Raw genomic sequence first — 19624 nt, forward strand, 5'->3', positions numbered from 1 at the left:
AAAATCAATTTTTATGCAATTTTTCTCGTAAAAAAGCGATAATATTCCGACCGGGAATCTGTGTTTTAGTACAAAGAGAGAGAAAATAAAAACATGGGGTCGCCTCGTGCACGCGCCTCAGTCTCATTGTCCTCTGATAGACCACTTACCAAAGGCGCTAATGTTTTTCAGCCAGGGGCTGCCTCGACATCATTCAGCTTTTTCCCGGGTTCTGAGAGCCTATGGGAGCCGTAGGAAGTGTCACGTTACAGCAAAATCCTAAATTTTCAATAAAAAGAGTCAAGAAGCCCAAGGAATGGTCAGAGAGGGCACTTCCTGTACAGAATCTTCTCAGGTTTTTGCCTGCCATATGAGTTCTGTTATACTCACAGACACCATTCAAACAGTTTTAGAAACTTTTGGGTGTTTTCTATCCAAAGCCAATTATATGCATATTCTAGTTTCTGGGCAGTAGTAATAACCAGATTAAATCGGGTAAGTTTTTTATCCGGCCGTGTAAATACTGCCCCCTAGCCGTAACAGGTTAAACATGTATCCCAATCTACGGTCAAGCAACGTTTAATGTCAGTTGTGTGAATGTTATGAACTACGAACAATCTATGGTTCTTGGAGTCAATGAATCAATTGAAAGCGACTAGAATTAGAAATGATTTGAAAACCACTGTGCCAGTAAAGATGACAAAAAAAGGAATCTGGTCTTATGGTTGTATACATTTTTTCAGACACTTCAATCCGACACTCTTACTGTTTGACGTCAGGCAAAACTTCTCAAGCCAGTGCCGCTGGTTGTTATTTGACTGCGGTGTCTGTGTGGGTGTACCAAGAAAGGACGTTATAGAAGTTTGGTCCCCATGATATCAAAGCTTCTTACCATCTCCACTACTGCCCAGTCGATATCGTTTTTAAAAACTGGAACAATAGATATCGTGTAGCACATGGTAGCAAAAATTCACTGGACCAACTCCAGTTTGCCTATTGTCCCAACAAATTTGTCAATTATGCATTTTACATACATCAGAGTGCGTTTTCTTTTATAGCTCTGCTTTCAACACCATCCTGACCCACAAACTTGTTAGTAGACTCAGGCCTCTGGGTGTAAACCCTGTAATAACAAATTCAATTTTTAACATATTACAAGAATATTTATCTCCAGAATGGACCCAACACCTAAACATGCTGACAACACTACCATGGTACACCTGATCACTACTGATCATGGGTACATGGAGGAGCTCTGGGACCTGACATAATGGTGATAGGACAACAGTCTCAGCGTAAGCAAAACAAAGTAGATGGTGAGACTTAAAGACCATTCAGACTTGAGTGGCTGGAATCTTTGACAATGACACCAAATGTTGGTGACTGTAGAATTCCACTCTCCATTTCCGCCCTGAAGGCTGCGTAGGGTTGGGTGAATTGGTAGCCATAAAACAATGCTGCATGTATCTGCTTCCGGGAAGATCCTGGCAGCCTCATTCTCTTGTTTGTGTAAGAACTGTGGCTGTGGCTCCACTGGCAATCCCAGCCTAGGAATGGCTGAAGCCACTGAAGTGAAAAGGAGAACCTTCTCTAGGGTCAAAGGGTATGTGTTTCCCTCTGAAAAAAGAAGGGAACGGGAGGGGGGGACATTAAAGTCCATAAGTAACACTTATTGGAGAACATGATACAGGGGCAAAAACAGAATGAACCTTGCTGCTCATTAACTTCAGCAGTGTTTGGAGGTCAACACTTAAAAATAGACATTCAGAATAACAAAGCTCAGATACTACCCACAATTCATCTGTAAAAATGTTACAAGACAGTGCTGTTCACTGCGGATATGGCCGGGGTTTGGAACATTAGCAAACGAACTAGTAACTCATTTAGCAATCCAGCCATGTAAATACCAGCATTCATTTAAAAATATATATATATATATATATATATATATACATATATAAAATACTCCCTTTGCCTAATCAGACTTACAATATTAGCGACACATAACGTTAGGCCTAAGTTAATTGCACTGCTATTAGCCGAGTGCAGTCATTTAGGATCTGTTTGCAATGGATAAGGAAGTTCCTTCTCAACATCTTCAATTGTGTTGTTGTTGCTTCAAACTGACTGTACACCGATTAAAGAAATCTGGTTGAAAGGAGGAGCTAGGGAAATTATCTGGTAAAATTAGCATATTAAAGAATGCGTTAAGTTACCGTGTATAGGTGTAAATTTAGCAGCCGTAGGCATAATTTGACGTGTGCAGGACCGCTTGCAGCTGTTTATTTAGCACGTTGGACCACCTGCAAGCACATTTGCACGTGCTTATTTGATGCGTCTATGCGTTAACTTAACGAGTGACTGCGTTAACTTAGCGCCTGCACCTGCTTACTTTACACTCGTAGCATTAAAAATATTGCATTTTTAAACACGTGTTTTATGACCCAAACGACGTTCCATACAGTTTTGCAAGTGTCGGCTAACTTGACTGTAGTAATTGAAACGGTGACGCTCAGATAAGAGAGCAACTGACACCTTTTATGCAAAGTACACCTGCATTGCGCAGCGGCCTTTGCCGACTGGTGATTGCAATTCACTTCCCATTGAAAATGTTTCCTTCCATTGTATCCGTTCCTTTGTGAGAATTAATATGTGAAAGCAATATATAAATTCACCTAAGTTATTCTAGGAACAGAGGTATTTAAGGAATTTAAATTGGAAAAGGATTGCATATAATCTGAAGGCCACCACATGGGCATACCTGGCTTCACAAGTGCCCATTTGTATGGAAAGCCGCTTGGGTCATAAAGCACGTGGTCAAAACACAATCTTTTAATGCTACGCGTGTAAAGTAAGCATTAAAAATAATGCGTTTTGACCACGTGTTTTATGACCCAAACGGCATTCAATACAACTGGGTCAAGCCATCCGCTCTTCAGTTTCCTCCTGAATTTGTGTGCGCCGAATACACAACACTTTATGGTATTGCATGTTTTCTGGAAACTGAGTCGGATGCACTCACACACAGATATAGACCATAGCTACAAATCATTCCAAGCAAACAGTTTGAATTACACTTACTCAATCTTCAATAATTATAACAAATAGTTTATTTCATTTTTGTGCTTTATCAAAAAATACATTGATATCACGGTCAGAGTGAGGCAGCACTAGCCTAACGGGCTGATGTTTAGCAAATGTTAAATTGTTAAAGCAAGATGTTTACAGTCATGGCATACAAATACAGTACACAAGCACAGCAAGATCACAATTCCTATAATGGATCGAATCCCCAAACTGACAAGGTAAAAATCTGTTGTTCTGCCTCTGAACAAGGCAGTTAGCCTACCGGGGAGCAGTGGGTTGTCATTGTAAATAAGAATTTGTTAAATAAAAGATCCTCTCTAATCTTTACAGGAATGTGGTTCTGAATATTAACAGCAACATCTCCACCACTGGCATTTCTGTATTTTCTGTAAATGTTATAACCTTGTATTGCTACCACTTTATCATCAAAGGTATTGTCTAAGTGTGTTTCACACAAATTGCCCTCGCTAGAAGCCTGTGTCTCAGACATAAGGAAGTGGATGGCTGCAAACGTTCTACTCTTAAACTCGGACAAAACAGAGATGCTTGTTCTAGGTCCCAAGAAACAAAGAGATCTTCTGTTGAATCTGACAATTAATCTGGATGGTTGTACAGTCGTCTCAAATAAAACTGTGAAGCACCTTGGCGTTACTCTGGACCCTGATCTCTCTTTTGAAGAACATATCAAGACTGTTTCAAGGACAGCTTTTTTTCCATCTACGTAACATTGCAAAAATCAGAAACTTTCTGTCCAAAAATGACGCAGAAAAATGTAGCCATGCCTTTTTTACTTCTAGGTTGGACTACTGCAATGCTCTACTTTCCGGCTACCCGGATAAAGCACTAAATAAACTTCAGTTAGTGCTAAATACGGCTGCTAGAATCCTGACTAGAACCAAAAAATTTGATCATATTACTCCAGTGCTAGCCTCCCTACATTGGTTTCCTGTTAAGGCAAGGGCTGATTTCAAGGTTTTACTGCTAACCTACAAAGCATTACATGGGCTTGCTCCTACCTATCTTTCCGATTTGGTCCTGCCGTACATACCTACACGTATGCTACGGTCACAAGACGCGGGCCTCCTAATTGTTCCTAGAATTTCTAAGCAAACAGCTGGAGGCAGGGCTTTCTTCTATAGAGCTCCATTTTTATGGAATAGTCTGCCTACCCATGTGAGAGACGCAGACTCAGTCTCAACCTTTAAGTCTTTACTGAAGACACATCTCTTCAGTAGGTCCTATGATTAAGTGTAGTCTGGCCCAGGGGTGTGAAGGTGAACGGAAAGGCTGGAGCAACGAACCGCCCTTGCTGTCTCTGCCTGGCCGGTTTCCCCTCTTTCCACTGGGATTCTCTGCCTCTACCCCTATTACCTGGGCTGAGTCACTGGCTTACTGGTGTTCTTCCATGCTGTCCCTGGGAGGGGTGCGTCACTTGAGTGGGTTGAGTCACTGACGTGGTCTTCCTGTCTGGGTTGGCGCCCCCCCTTGGGCTGTGCCGTGGCGGAGATCTTTGTGGGCTATACTCGGCCTTGTCCCGGGATGGTATGTTGGTGATTGGAGATATCCCTCCAGTGGTGTGGAGGCTGTGCTTTGGCAAAGTGGGTGGGGTTATATCCTACCTGTTTGGCCCTGTCCGGGGGTTTCATCGGATGGGGCCACAGTGTCTCCTGACCCCTCCTGTCTCAGCCTCCAGTATTTATACTGCAGTAGTTTATGTGTCGGGGGGCTAGGGTCAGTCTGTCACATCTGGAGTATTTCTCTTGTCTTTTCCGGTGTCCTGTGTGAATTTAAATATGCTCTCTCTAATTCTCTCTTTCTCTTTCTTTCTTTCTCTCTCTCGGAGGACCTGAGCCCTAGGACCATGCCTCAGGACTACCTGGCTTGATGACTCCTTGCTGTCCCCAGTTCACCTGGCCGTGCTGCTGCTCCAGTTCCAACTGTTCTGCCTGCAGCTATGGAACCCTGACCTGTTCACCGGACGTGCTACCTGTCCCAGACCTGCTGTCCCAGACCTGCTGGAACCCTGACCTATTCACCGGACGTGCTACTTGTCCCAGACCTGCTGTTTTCAACTCTCTAGAGACAGCAGGAGCGGTAGAGATACTCTCAAAGATCGGCTATGAAAAAGCCAACTGACACTTACTCTTGTGTTACTGACTTGTTGCACCCTCGACAACTACTATGATTATTATTATTTGACCATGCTGGTCATTTATGAACATTTGAACATCTAGGCTATGTGCTGTTATAATCTCCACCCGGCACAGCCAGAAGAGGACTGGCCACCCCTCATAGCCTGGTTCCTCTCTAGGTTTCTTCCTAGGTTTTGGCCTTTCTAGGGAGTTTTTCCTAGCCACCGTGCTTCTACACCTGCATTGCTTGCTGTTTGGGGTTTTAGGCTGGGTTTCTGTACAGCACTTTGAGATATCAGCTGATGTAAGAAGGGCTATATAAATAAATTTGATTTGATTTGATTTGTTTCAGAGATAGTCAGAATATGAATGTCATCTGTTACTTGCAAGTTATTGATTTGATGAACCTTGTTTCTTAAACTACATATGTTAATGTAGGCTATTTTGAGCACTTTTCTGCGATGCTTGCTTGTTTTCATTGCTTTACTGGGAAGCTTAGCAGAAGTAGATATTCTCATGTTATTTATGTTAGTGCATGGTGAGCTGCACACAGTGGACTTCCTACTAGGGCACACCGTCTCAGTGCTAACAGCATAAATCTGGTTCATAGACACGTGATTGCGGCAAACTGGTTCATAGTCACGTGATTGCGGCATACAATAGCTGTAGGATCAGCAGAGGCATTCGGGAAGTTAGAGGGACATAAATTAGGTTACTTACATTATGTCTACCACTGCCACTTGTATAATGTAAATTTGCTAAAGCATTATGATGACTCAGTGACACAGTGGTAGAGATTAATTGAGCTGGGTTTGAGAATGCATAGAGACAGTGCAAAAAGAAAAAAGAAAAGCAGATGGCTTGACCGTGTTTCAATTAGTGTAAATCAATGATGACCGCATGAGTCATTGTGAGAGAAATGTATAGACGTGGCAGAAGAGAACCGCCGAGAACGTCTACGTGCTGCACTCTCTAGATTCACCATAAAGTCAAACAGACAGATCAGAGCCACACTGCAGCATGGATTATCAGCAACCCTTCTGCAATCCGGTAAGAATTCTACTTTGACATTATTTACATGTACTTTTCAGGCCCCATTATGTGTGAGTTTTGGGAGTCATTTTGATACCTCATTTTGGTGTAATGTTACACAATATTTTTATATCCTGGACCCACAGATTTCCCTCTAGCCCAGCACGCACTAGCACATCCGATGCAACTAAAATCAGGTGCAATGGGTCTGTTAGTGATGCATTTAGTGGACTAGAATAAAAATGGGTTCCCCAGGAACAGGACTGAAAAACATTCAATAGGTCTGTGTATATTTCCTGTCATTTTCATATCCACCTTTGACACCTAAAAACTTAAGTGATTGATATAATTAATGAAAGAAGGTAAGAAGAAAGGAAACTATAACCTTTTAGGGTGGGTTGCACCGACATGTTTTTAATTAATCTAGGATTAGAGATAATCTAGGTTTTGTAAATCTAGGTTTATAATTAATCCGAGATCTGTGGCACCACCATTTCTCCACTTATGAAAACCTCGTCCAAACTGATGGAGGAATTTAGGAATGTACTGGAGGATAAAAAGACAGACAACACGACTGTCAAAAAGGAGGAAGACACCTGGGCCATTTTATGCGACAGATTTAATGGATCGACACGGATTAAAGAAAAGAGGGACCCAAATCAAATGAAGGCGTGCTGGAAAAATGTAAAAGCGAAAGCAAAAAAGGATGCGACAGAGCCGAGTGCTATTTCAGACCGGAGGGGGGCCTCCGTCCAAGGGAATTGATCCTCTCTCCAAGAAGATTTGAGAGATGATTCCCCAGCAGTTTGCCCCTCTCCATAACCCCTCTGATGACGACGGACAACTCGGCCCACCAATATTTAGTAAACATAAATAACTGTTAAATATCATTGACTATAATGCACGTTAAAACTAACTTACTTCACTACAATGTTAAAACAATCATCGCGGGATGAACGGTGTCATCCACCGGTAACGTGTGGGTGCTTTCAGGGGCGAAAATCTGATATCAACTTTGGAGGGGACAATTACATTACATTTTCTCAAGAGCAATTCCTGAGGGGGACACCAAAAGTAGTGCTGCAACACATAGCCTACGTTTAATATGGTAAATGTATATTGAGGAACCAAAGAAATAAGGTGTTTGCCGTACTCCTAACTACCGGTACCCAAAACTACACAACTAATCACAACAGCAATACCATTGCCTTTAACAAATCTTAGTTCAGTCACCAGTTTAAGTTGAGAGTGGGGGTATCCATGGCATTTCCCAATTATGTTCCTATTTTACAAGTAAAAAAAATTGAGAACCTTTCATAATGTTGCCAAACAAAGACTCAACAAACTTACCTGAGATTCCCTGTCTCTGCCAGTCTGTCCCTGCATATCTGTCCCCAACTCTGCTGTCTGTGTGCCATCTGTTGCCTGCTCTGCCTAATGACATCATTGTGAAACATTTCCATTAGAATTTCATTTCTTTCTTATGAACATTTTATCAACTAGTCTTTGAGATATTAGGCTACTAGGGTTCTTACTTTGCGTTTTGGTGTACTGAAAAATACTCTGATGTCCATCTTTTTTCTGCCATTTTTCTACCTGGTTGGCTACACACACACAGTATGTAGGTTATTTACAGTAGGAGATGGGCTTCTATCATCTTATCTTCTATCATTCTATTTGGGCTTCGATCTAAAAGGTAGCTAGCAAATGTGAAACGGATTGCAGTGACAAGAGTTGACAGCTGTATGAGTTCACCATTTACACAACATATGCTGCAACCTTTTGTAATTTTAATCGTTTGTTTCATATTGGCTGGCTTCTAACAATAGCTGAATTTGCAAAGCTAGCGAGCACCAATTCAGGGGTGTTTGCTATAATCTTTGCTACCCGGGTTAAATAAAGGTGAAATAAAATATATAAATAAAAGTTCCCTTGCGACAATTTAGCTTTTGCAACGAGACCATTAAATATATTTAAAACAATGGTAGAAGAGAGTGTAGTTCTGTTCAGTTTATCGCTAACCTTATCACAGGGACTTTGAAGCACTAACTTACATGCATGCTGATCTTGGAATAAATTGACGATAGCAAAGATTCCATCTTTGACGACGCCACATAAATGGAATAGGTACTAGCTAGCTTAATAGTTCATATTTGCGCGCTAGCTCTGCATATTCAGCTAGTGTGTGTGCGCGATTGACTGGATTAACCTCACGTCAGTTACGTGCATTGAGTGCCTTTCAGACAGTAGGTACGACCTCTACGTTACCTCGCAAGCTAAGGAACTAGCAGTGGATCAAACCATTGTGAGGCAAAGGGTGGGGGGGGGGGGTCGCAATCTTTTGAAACTTAAAAACGAGCTATTAAGTGTCTATAATCAGCACAATTGCTTTCATTGCGTATTAATAATATTATTTAAATTACATAGTTATGTTTCAGTGATATATTGGGGGGGACAAATCATATTTTTCCCAGGATGGGGGGGGGTCGTGTCCCCCCCGTCCCCCCCGGGATTTCCGCCCCTGGGTGCTTTATATGCGCTACAGTCAATTATGATTGCATGTATACTTATATTAAATATAATTATTAATATAACGTTACACCTACTGTATGATAGCTAGCAAATAAATTAGCTAACTAACGTTAGCCTGGAGTTTCACGTCCCGGAGTGAACATAAATATACACTCGCAAAGCCAACTTAAAACGAGGGCTGAGGGGCTTACATTGCAAACTTCCCTTGCTTGGCTAATCATTTGGACTACCGACCAAGTTGACGACGGGGATTCCCCAAAGGCATAAGGCGAGGCTAAGTGGACGAGGCTAAGTGGACGAGGGTGTGTCTATTAAGTGTTTGGGCCGTATTTGGACTTTCTTCAGCAAAGATGGCTGAAGGAATGGAAGTGATAATAACGTCATAACGAATCATGCAAAACGTACTGTTGACAGGAATATGTTAGTTCATGTAGAGACAAACTATTATGAGTATTGTTTTTAATCATAAAGTTCATTTACGAAAATCTCGATTTAGCAAGCTAGCTGACAAGCTATGTAACGGCTGTCGTGGTGAATGGATGACCAAAACGCAGACGGGATGTGAATGCTCATCTTTCTATTTAATTAGAATAAAATGAACACAAAAAACAAAGTAACAATAGACCTACAGGACCAGTTAGCAGGCTAACATAAAGCAGTGCTAAAACAACAACCCACAAACCCCAGGTGCAAAACACACTCCTAATATATGACTCCCAATCAGGAACAACGATATCCAGCTGTTCCTGATCAGGAGTCACAAGACTAACACAGAAACAGAACAACTAGAAACTACATACAACACACAACTTCTGCCACGTCCTGACTAAATACTAAACAACTACTCCCTCTGCTGGTCAGGACGTGACAAGCTAACATTAGCCAGCTAGCTTTGTGTGTTGTGACATGCGTATGAAATTGTAATTCTGGTTGTTTAATATTTTAGGGACTCCAGAAACAACCAGCAAACCAGGCTGTCGTAATGTGAATCAGTGGATGTAAAGAATCTAGCTAGCTAAAGCATTTACTGCAAATTGAATGTACAATTTTGTAAGCTTGCCTTGCTGATATTTGCCATGCAATGCAGAAAGATGAAATAACGTAGCTAGCTATGTTCTTGCATATTGTGCAGTGGAGGATAAAAATACCTGTATTGTAACCTGTACATTTAATATATTCACTGATCATGTATTCTACCTTGGCAAATAAAGGTGCAGTTCAGGTATGAGTGTCTTTGAGATTATTCTTCAGTCATATCCAATACCAGGAGTATCAAATTCCAGTCTTTGAATGATGCTGTGTCTGCATTACAATTAAACACTTCAACAGCGTTAACCAATCTTGGTTCTGGGACAATGGTTATACATTGTTACTTACAGACTAGAAAAAGGATTTAACTAGTTAAAGGCTGATTTGTAATTCATATATATATTTAAACAGTACACTACACTTCCTGTGCATCATGTAAATACTCTAAAACCAGTTAATCGCAATATCTAATGCCCTTCATTTGCACTGATCTGATAAACACAGGATAGGTGTATTTCAACCAGTAGAGAATGTGAAACTCTTTATTGAAAGACGTTCATTATCCAAGTGTTATAAATACATGCATTATAAATATAATTGTAATATTATAAATTTAAGTTCAATCTGTACTGAATCTGTTGTGCATTATAAAAACAGAGGAAGAAAGAGGAGGTGGCGGGAGAGGTGTAAGAGACAGAAAGGGAAAGAGGTAAGAACATAGGAGCAGGGAAGGCAGCACATGATTAATGAATCACAGTGCTACCCAAATATTCTCTCAGTTCATCACAATTACATAATAGTGGCGAAGTAATTACAATATAGCAATTAAACACTGGAGTGATAGACGTGCAGAAGATGAATGTGCAAGTAGAGATACTGGGGTGCAAAGGACCAAAATACATTTCAGTATGGGGATGAGGTAGTCGGATGTGCTATTTACAGATGGGCTATGTACAAGTGCAGTGATCTATGGGCTGCTCTGACAGCTGGTGCTTAAAGTTAGTGAGGGAGATATGAGTCTCCAGCTTCAGTGATTTTTGCAGTTCATTCCAGTCATTGGCAGCAGAGACCTGGAAGGAGGGACGGCCAAACGAGGAATTGACTTTGGGGGCGACCAGTGAAATATACCTGCTGGAGCGTGTGCTATGGCAGCACAGTAATGTCTCATCGATGACGGTTATGATGTCGTTTAGGACCTTGGGCGTGGCTGAGGTGCACCCATGACCAGCTCGGAAACCAGATTGCATAGCGGAGAAGGTACAGTGGGATTCAAAATGGTGGGTGATCTATTTGTTAACTTGGCTTTCGAAGAACTTAGAAAGACAGGGTAGGATAGATATAGGTCTGTAGCAGTTTGGGTCTAGAGCATGGGTGTCAAACTCTGGCCCGCGGGCCAAATTTGGCCCGCGGGGTAATTATATTTGGCCCGCGAGACAATACCAAATTACTACTAGAGCTGGCCCGCCGGTATTATACAGCGCATTCACTGCTAACACTACGAATCCCATAATGCTCTGCTGTTGTTTTCGCGCGCCAATCAGGACAGGACCCAGAAACGCCCTCTCCTCTGTGACAGTAGTCATAGCAACATAGACGCTACAACTGTCAGCGCGCTATCCCTTCCCAAAAATGGCGAAAAGAAAGGCAGAAAACAGGAGCTTTCTGGACAAGTGGGAGGCAGAATATCTGTTTACATATGTAAAAGACAAACCTGTTTGTCTTGTTTGTGGAGTCAACGTGGCTGTAAGTAAGGAGTACAACATTAGACGACACTATGAAACGAAACACCATGACAAATACAAGGACCTGGACATGACTCAAAGGAGCCAGAAAGTAGAGGAGATGAAAAGAAGTTTGGTTTCACAACAGAATATGTTCAAAAAAGCCACATCACAAAGTGAGGCTGCTGTAAAGGCTAGTTATATAGTGGCAGCAGAGATCGCAAAATCAGCCCGGCCCTTTAATGAGGGAGAGTTCGTGAAAAAGTGCATGATGAAAGTTTGTGACCTCGTATGCCCAGAGAAAAAGCAAGCATTTTCAAACGTGAGCCTGAGCAGGAACACAGTAGCTGATCGCACATGTGATCTTGCCACCAATCTGTATGACCAGCTGATGGAAAAGGGAAAAGATTTCGTTGCGTTCTCCCTCGCTGTGGATGAGAGCTGCGACGCATCTGATACTGCTCAGCTGTCAGTCTTCATCCGTGGAGTGGACTCAAATCTGTGTGTTACGGAGGAGCTATTGGGATTCAAATCAATGCATGGCACAACCACAGGAAAGGAAATCTTTGAGGAGGTTTCCAAATGTGTAACTGAAATAAAGCTGCCGTGGGATAAACTCGTTGGATTAACGACAGATGGTGCGCCAGCGATGTGCGGTAAAAAGAGTGGACTGGTGGGCATGGTACATCATACATCAGGAATCACTGTGTGCCAAAGCCCTAAAGATAGAACATGTTATGACCACAGTAACACAGGTAGTTAACTTTATAAGAGCCAAAGGTCTGAATCACCGCCAGTTTAAATTTTTTCTAGAGGAGTGTGGTTCGGAATACGCAGACGTGCCGTATCACACAGAGGTGAGATGGCTAAGCAGAGGAAAAGTACTGAACAGATGTTTCGATCTGCGTGAGGAAATATGTCAATTCCTGGAAACCAAAGGGAAGGATACAGCAGAGCTCCGGGAGCAAAAGTTTCTGTGTGAGCTGGCCTTTCTCTGTGACATCTCGAGCCATCTCGATGCGCTGAACCTGCAGCTTCAGGGGCGGGGGCGCATCATCACAGACATGTACGCTGCAGTGAGGGCCTTTAAAACTAAACTGTGCCTGTGGGAGAATCAGATGCTGCAAGGAAACCCTTGCCATTTTCCCTGCTGCCAAACCATAAAAGCGCAGATCTCTACCGCCGTGTTCCCATGCGCACAGTTTGCTGAAAAACTCAGTGTTCTCGCCGCTGAGTTTAGCCGGCGATTTGCCGACTTCGATGTCCAGAAATGTAGGTTTGAACTGCTTAGTAATCCCTTCGCAGTTGATGTGGAAAATGCACCAACCAACATCCAAATGGAGCTGATTGAACTCCAGTGCAACGACACGCTGAAGTCAAAGTATGATGCTGTGGGCGCCGCACAGTTTCCACGGTTCATCCCTGACACAATGCCTCAGCTCCGCACCCAAGCTGCTCAGATGCTCTCCATGTTCGGCAGCACTTATCTATGCGAGCAACTTTTCTCCTCAATGAAGATGACCAAAACAGCTCACAGGAGACGTCTGACTGATGAACACCTTCACTCGATACTGAGGATTTCTTCAGCTCAGAGCCTGAGCCCAGACATTGATGAACTAGCATCCAAGAAGAGATGCCAGGTATCTGGCTTGGGCACATCAGATTAGATCAGTGTGCAATAATTAACGTTTTCTTTGTGCACTTTTTCTTGCTACAAGGCATGGGCTTGAATGGTTGATTGATTTATTATCATTTTATTTGTAAAATTATTAGCCAGTGGAAAAAGTTTATTTTGGTATTTAAATCAGAAGGCTGCAAATAGAAAAGAGGCATACGATTTTTATTTAAATTTTATTTATTTAATAAATGAATGCCATTGATGTGTTTTTTCATTTGAAATTCGATTTTGCATTTCTCCACTATTAAATTATATATTGTATGGTAATAAGCGATGCTTGTTCCATATTCAATGTTAAAGCAAAACTTGTTTGGGTCAATATTAAAATGTTCATTTGTTCAATGTTGGCCCGCGACTTTGTTCAGGTTTTACATTTTGGCCCACTGGGTATTTGAGTTTGACACCCCAGGTCTAGAGTGTCTCCCCCGATGAAGAGGGAGATGACTGCGGCAGCTTTCCAATCTTTGGGAATCTCAGACGATACGAAAGAGAGGTTGAACAGGCTAGTCATAGGGGTTGCAACAATTTCGGCAGATAATTTTAGAAAGAGAGGGTCCAGATTGTCTAGCCTGGCTGATTTGTAGGGGTCCAGGTTTTGCAGTTCTTTCAGAACATCAGGTAACTGGATTTGGGTGAAGGAGAAATAGGGGAGGCTTGGGCGAGTTGCTGTGGGGGGTGCAGGGCTGTTGACCGGGGTAGGGGTAGCCAGATGGAAAGCATGGCCAGCCGTAGAAAAATGCTTATTGAAATTCTCAATTATCGTGGATTTATCGGTGGTGACAGTGTTTCCTAGCCTCAGTGCAGTGGGCAGCTGGGAGGAGGTGTTCTTATTCTCCATGGACTTTACAGTGTCCCAGAACTTTTTTGAGTTTGTGCTACAGGATGCAAATTTCTGTTTGAAAAAGCTAGCCTTTGCTTTCCTGACTGCCTGTGTATATTGGTTCCTAACTTCCCTGAAAAGTTGCATACCGCGGGGGCTATTCGATGCTAGTGCAGTACGCCACAGGATGTTTTTGTGCTGGTCAAGGGCAGTCAGGTCTGGAGTGAACCAAGGGCTATATCTGTTCCTGATTCTACATTTTTATGTAGCCAGTTCAGATGCGGGAGGGGGAGGGGTTCAGCGACACAGCTGATATAACCTAGAGGATTTAGGGAGAAGAACATAGAGGGATGAAGTGAAGGAGAGAGACTGTAATTGAGAAAATAAGGTAGTTAAAGAGACAGTGTTCAACAGGAATATGTGTGGCCTCACCTGGTGTCCACACCACACTAAGTGGCTGCAGAGTACTTTATGCTGAAAAACGGACACACGAGGACAAACAATATAGCGTAGTAATAGAAATAATGAAGTGTTTTACTTTTCTCCATGGTTGGCCCTCTTGCCTATTCTTTGAAGGTGGAAGGAGCCACAGTATTACACCTGAGCCTGCTTACTGCACAACACAATCCATCAATCAGATTGATACATGAGTGTGTGGGTTATAGGGTGTCTCATTGTTTTGTTTTTGTACAGACATCACAGCACCCTCACCTGAGAAGTAGAAATCAAAGGGAGAGAAACTGGGAATTGAATAACTGCAGTTGACATAGCTAAGTAAATGGAAGAATACTCTTATTGCAATGTGAATGGCTCTTAAAATAGCCTTTGGTTGTGCATAGTGTAGTCTATGGTGTTACCAGGGAACAGAACCCTCTTCGAAGAAGTAGGAGGTGAAGATCTCCCGCACACGGATTGCCTCTTGCTGCGTTGTTGGACCCCATCCTTGAAACATCCTGCAGAGCAGCAGAGTTCCCCTCTGGCACACGGCGGCGAGGTGCAGATCCCTTCCTGGTCCTCGTGTCCATCCTCATGAAGTTATGCAGGACACAGGTAGCCTTCACACACCTGAATTCCTCCAGGAGGCAGTCCCAGATGGCCCTGGTCACCCAACCTTGCAGTGCCCTACACGTTAACTGTAAGCAATCGTTTTGAAGCAATCTCCAGTTACAAGGGGTCTAGGAATATGGAAGATAATGTAATTATTAGACTTTTACATCACCGGGTCATTGTGGATTACTAAAGTATAATATCCCTGATAACAAATCATGATAACATTGGATTGATAGATGCATGGGCGCACACATGTGCATGTGACAATAACAGGATCATATCAAGGATAGCATCACAAATCAATGCATAAATACCACTCGAAGCTTGATGATGACTTGATCATTTGAGTCAGCTGTGCAGTGCTAAAGCAAAACAAAAATATGCACCCCTTTGAGTCCCCAGGACCAGGACTGAGAACCACTGCTCTTCATTGGGACCTCTTTATGTGTAGACAGGCTTTCATAGCTCTCTTTATCTGAGGACAGAAAACCTCACAAGAAGCAGTCTTCATTATAGTCAAATTACACCGCACTGAACAATTTTGTGTCCTCCAGTCTTATCCCCACTCTTGTGTTCTGGTGCTTCTAGTTCCACCCTGTATGGTATTGAGAATATAAATGTCTTAATAATACATTTGAATACAGATAGCCTAATTAGGAATTGTACTTGTCGATCAAAATATATTGCTTTTTACATGTTACCAATGTCACATTATACACACCTTAGGCTGCAAAATGGTTCTCAATCAAGGTTCCCCTCACAGCATTCCCATTTGCATTGGCAGCATGTTGCACCTGGCCATCTTCTTCATTCTCCTCAGGTAGGTCCTCTTCAGCCTCCTCAGGTAGCTTGTGTCCTTGTCTCTTGCCAAAGTTATACAAAACCGCCACTGCAATAATGATTGTCAGTGTAGTGTCCATCTTTGTGCGGAGCCCCTCTAGGCAGGGGAATCTTTTTTTTCTCCACACTCCAAAAACTTTTTCAATGACAATTCTTACCAGGATATGAGAGGTGTTGCATTCTCTCTCTTCAGGTGTCTGGGGGTTTAAAAGGGGAGTCATAAGGCACCCACGACAGGCATATCCATTGTCACCTAGTAGGTGGCCTTCATATGCCCCCCTTTCCAGCATTGCACACAGATGACTATTGTCAAAGATTCTGCAATCATGGGTGGATCCTGGCCATCTAGCTACAATGTTGGTGAGCTGACCTTTGTCACAAACAGCCTGCACGTTGATGGAGCAGTAACCTTTCACCATTACGGAATAGTTCTCCGTTCTCACCACCAGGGTTGGGAATAGGAATGCGTGTTGTCTATTGCCCCTAGTACACCTTGGAATCTCGCTCTCCTGTAAAATCCAGCTGCTGTTTCCTCTGTAGGATTCAACCTTATGTACTGATTCTTCAGACCGGCAATAGCACTGGACACTGACTACAATCCTGCAGACAGTTGACTTGTGGAGTCCACAAAGATCCCCAACGACCATATGGAAACATCCAGTTACGTAGAACCGTAGGGCCACCAGGAGCTGAAGTAGTGGGGGTACAGCCTCGTTCCTATCACTCCCATGCTTAATGGTTGGTCCAACCTTTCTTTCCAGTTGCATTACAGGGTCCTTGGAGAAGCGGTATCTCCTTGAAAACTCATCATTATCATTAAACTCAACAGGATTCAACCTGTCACTAATTATTCTCTGACGAACTCTGTCATTTTAATCTCTCCACGGTGGATAGGCTGCCATTTTATCAGTTAAACTATCTCAAGTGTCAGTTTAGAATTAGCCTCCAATCTAAGTTTATATTTAAAAAAAAATAATAATAATTCAGCAACAGGCTTAAAATGTATCTAGGTTTAAAGTGAAAACTAAAGGATTTAACTAAGATTAATTTAAAACTAGGTTTAAAATTTGGTGCAAAAAGATGAATAGATAAACCTTGATTTAACCCAGTGTGGCAGATGGCAGGGAGAGGTGAGGGGAGTGGTTATTGAGGGGAGAGATCTTGCAGCCCGCTGGCTCCACCCCTGAGCCTTACATGGACTTCCTGCCCCAACGAGGCGAGGCTGTGGATCATTAAGTCAGGGAGTGCTTGGGGATAAAGGAGGAAGCAGCCTACACAAAGGGGCAGAGAATGGAGAGAGAAATGTGGGTTATAAAGAGAACGTTACGAAGAGAACAATATCTGTGAGATTAACTGTTGTGACCTGGACTGTCGAATTACCCCCTTTGTGTACCGGATTGGCTGAGGACCTGAGTTTTAGGGTTACCGCTGGAGAACTGAACGGACAACGAGAACAGCTTGTGGACTGAAGTAATTGGTGAATTCCCCCTTCTTCCCCAGTGTACAGAAATCCCTAATAAACTCCCCATTTGCATTCTAGTTGTGCTACTGGTGAATTTTGTTATTGAACTTAGTGATGTGGAAACCCCACACCCTTGAGCCTGCTACACCAGTTTAAGAGTTAATCCATGTTGGTGCAACCCACCTTAGATTGTTATAGGTTACAAAATGCTTGATGTGGTCATTGTTAATGTTAGTTTTGCAATGTCCCTAGCCTTATCAGGCAGACTACCTAGCTACTAGCTGGTGAGCGAGATTAGCTACCCAGTCTGGTCAAATGTTTTTTGCTTCATGCCCTAGAGCGTGCCATTCACAGGCTCTATCCAGGGAGGTCTGCATGAGGGGAAGACCATCACCGTGACAGGGAGAGTCCTGCCAGGAGCCCGGAGGTAAACCGACCTAGTAGTACATGTCTTTTTCACCGTAGGACAGCCATGTCTTTAGCTCAGTCCTGTCACTCACTATCAGCACAGAAGGGATCTTGTTGAAACTAATCACTTAAAAATATGGCTCCCTTCTCTCTGTAGGTTTCATGTGAATTTGCAATGTGGCTCAGAAGATAAACCTGACGTAGCCCTCCACTTCAACCCCCGATATGATGAATCCAAACACCATGTGGCCTGCAACACCATGCTGTGCTCTAAGTGGGGCCCAGAGGAGCGTAAATATTATATACCCATGACCCAGGAGGAACGATTTACCCTCATATTCCTGGTCAACCGAGATTCATATTCGGTAAGGTGACTTATCACTGATACTTAAGCTACACATTTTTGTGTTACTGTTTACTTATTGAATTGTATCTCTATTCTAGAGAAAAAAAGATGCAAGCCCTTATTATTTTCCCTCCGTGCCATTGATTTTTTTGCCTCCTGAATCCGGTCTTATCTCAGGTGATTGTGAATGGTGTCCACTTCATGGAGTACCTGCACCGGATGTTAATCACCAGAGTGGACACCATCTTTGTGTATGGGGATGTGGAGATCGAATGCATTGCCTTCTCCAACCCTGCAGTGACAGTGAGTATCTGACAGGTCCTCCGTTTGGGAGAATACTGTACATCTTTGCAGTATTTTGGAGAAACTATTATGCATTTTTTTTATTATAAAGGTCATTTCTGAAAATCTCGAGTAAGCTAGATAACATTAGCCAGCTAGCTTTGTGTGTTGTGACATGCGTATGAAATTGTAATTCTGGTTGTTTAATATTTTAGGGACTCCAGAAACAACCAGCAAACCAGGCTGTCGTAATGTGAATCAGTGGATGTAAAGAATCCAGCTAGCTAAAGCATTTACTGCAAATTGAATGTACAATTTTGTAAGCTTGCCTTGCTGATATTTGCCATGCAATGCAGATAGATGAAATAACGTAGCTAGCTATGTTCTTGCTTATTGTGCAGTGGAGGATAAAAATACCTGTATGCCTATGGATGTGTAGCTAGCTATCTAGCTGATCTGTGTATGGACCCAAACATTAGGTTCTGAACTAATGTCTACCAATCTATGAACCTCAACTATCATAGCCAGTTGTGTCAACTTCAGAACCGTCTGAAAGACATTTTAATGAAGCCTATGGATTGAGTAGAATATAATATAACTTTGTGCCAAGGATGCAAGTTGTATATACATGTAGTTATTACCATGCATGAGATCCATCCCCACATTGTAACCTGTACATTTAATATAGTAACTGATCATGTGCTCTACCTTGGAAAATAAAGGTGCAGTTCAGGTATGAGTGTCTTTGAGATTATTTCAGTCATATCAAATTCCAGTCTTTGAATGATGATGTGTCTGCCTTACAATTATACACTTCAACAGTGTTAACCAATCTTGGTCCTTGGACAATGGTTACACATTGTAACGAATAGACTAGGGAAAATGATTTAACTAGTTAAAGGCTGATTTGTAATTCATATATATTTAAACAGTACACTACATTTCCTATGCATCATGTAAATACTCTAAAACCAGTTAATCGCAGAATCTAATGCCCTTCATCTGCATTAATCTGATCACCTATCCTGAGTTTTACTACTTCAACCAGTAGAGAATGTGAAACATTTTGAAAGAAGTTCATTATCCAAGTGTTATAAATGCACATTTATAATTGTAATATAAATAAAAGTTCAATCTCTTGTGCATTATAAAAACAGAGGAAGAAAGGAGGTGTATGAGACAAAGGGAAAGAGGTAAGAATATAGGTGCAGGGAAGGCAGCATATA

At 42.3% G+C, this 19624-nt stretch overlaps 1 protein-coding gene across 1 annotated transcript; it reads left to right on the top strand.

Annotated features, from left to right (window-relative positions):
- The first annotated feature begins 5899 nt into the window (after positions 1-5899).
- LOC106603286 (galectin-9) lies at positions 5900-19134 on the top strand. The gene is made up of 5 exons (XM_014196744.3): positions 5900-6248; positions 17701-17789; positions 17928-18135; positions 18294-18419; positions 18614-19134. The coding sequence occupies exons 1-5, from the start codon at positions 6219-6221 to the stop codon at positions 18653-18655; spliced, it is 495 nt and encodes a 164-aa protein (XP_014052219.3). The 5' UTR covers positions 5900-6218; the 3' UTR covers positions 18656-19134.
- Positions 19135-19624: the final 490 nt, after the last annotated feature.

The sequence above is a fragment of the Salmo salar genome, chromosome 04 (assembly GCF_965601325.2).
Source record: "Salmo salar chromosome 04, fSalSal1, whole genome shotgun sequence".
In the NCBI taxonomy this organism is placed as follows: Eukaryota; Metazoa; Chordata; class Actinopteri; order Salmoniformes; family Salmonidae; genus Salmo; species Salmo salar.

Bases quoted from the DNA above. Each gene is read 5' to 3' on its own strand.
- LOC106603286 (XM_014196744.3), top strand. From the start codon at position 6,219: ATGGATTATCAGCAACCCTTCTGCAATCCG. The intron at 17,790-17,927 runs GTAAACCGACCT...TTCTCTCTGTAG, and splicing joins GTCCTGCCAGGAGCCCGGAG to GTTTCATGTGAATTTGCAAT. The intron at 18,136-18,293 runs GTAAGGTGACTT...GTCTTATCTCAG, and splicing joins TCAACCGAGATTCATATTCG to GTGATTGTGAATGGTGTCCA.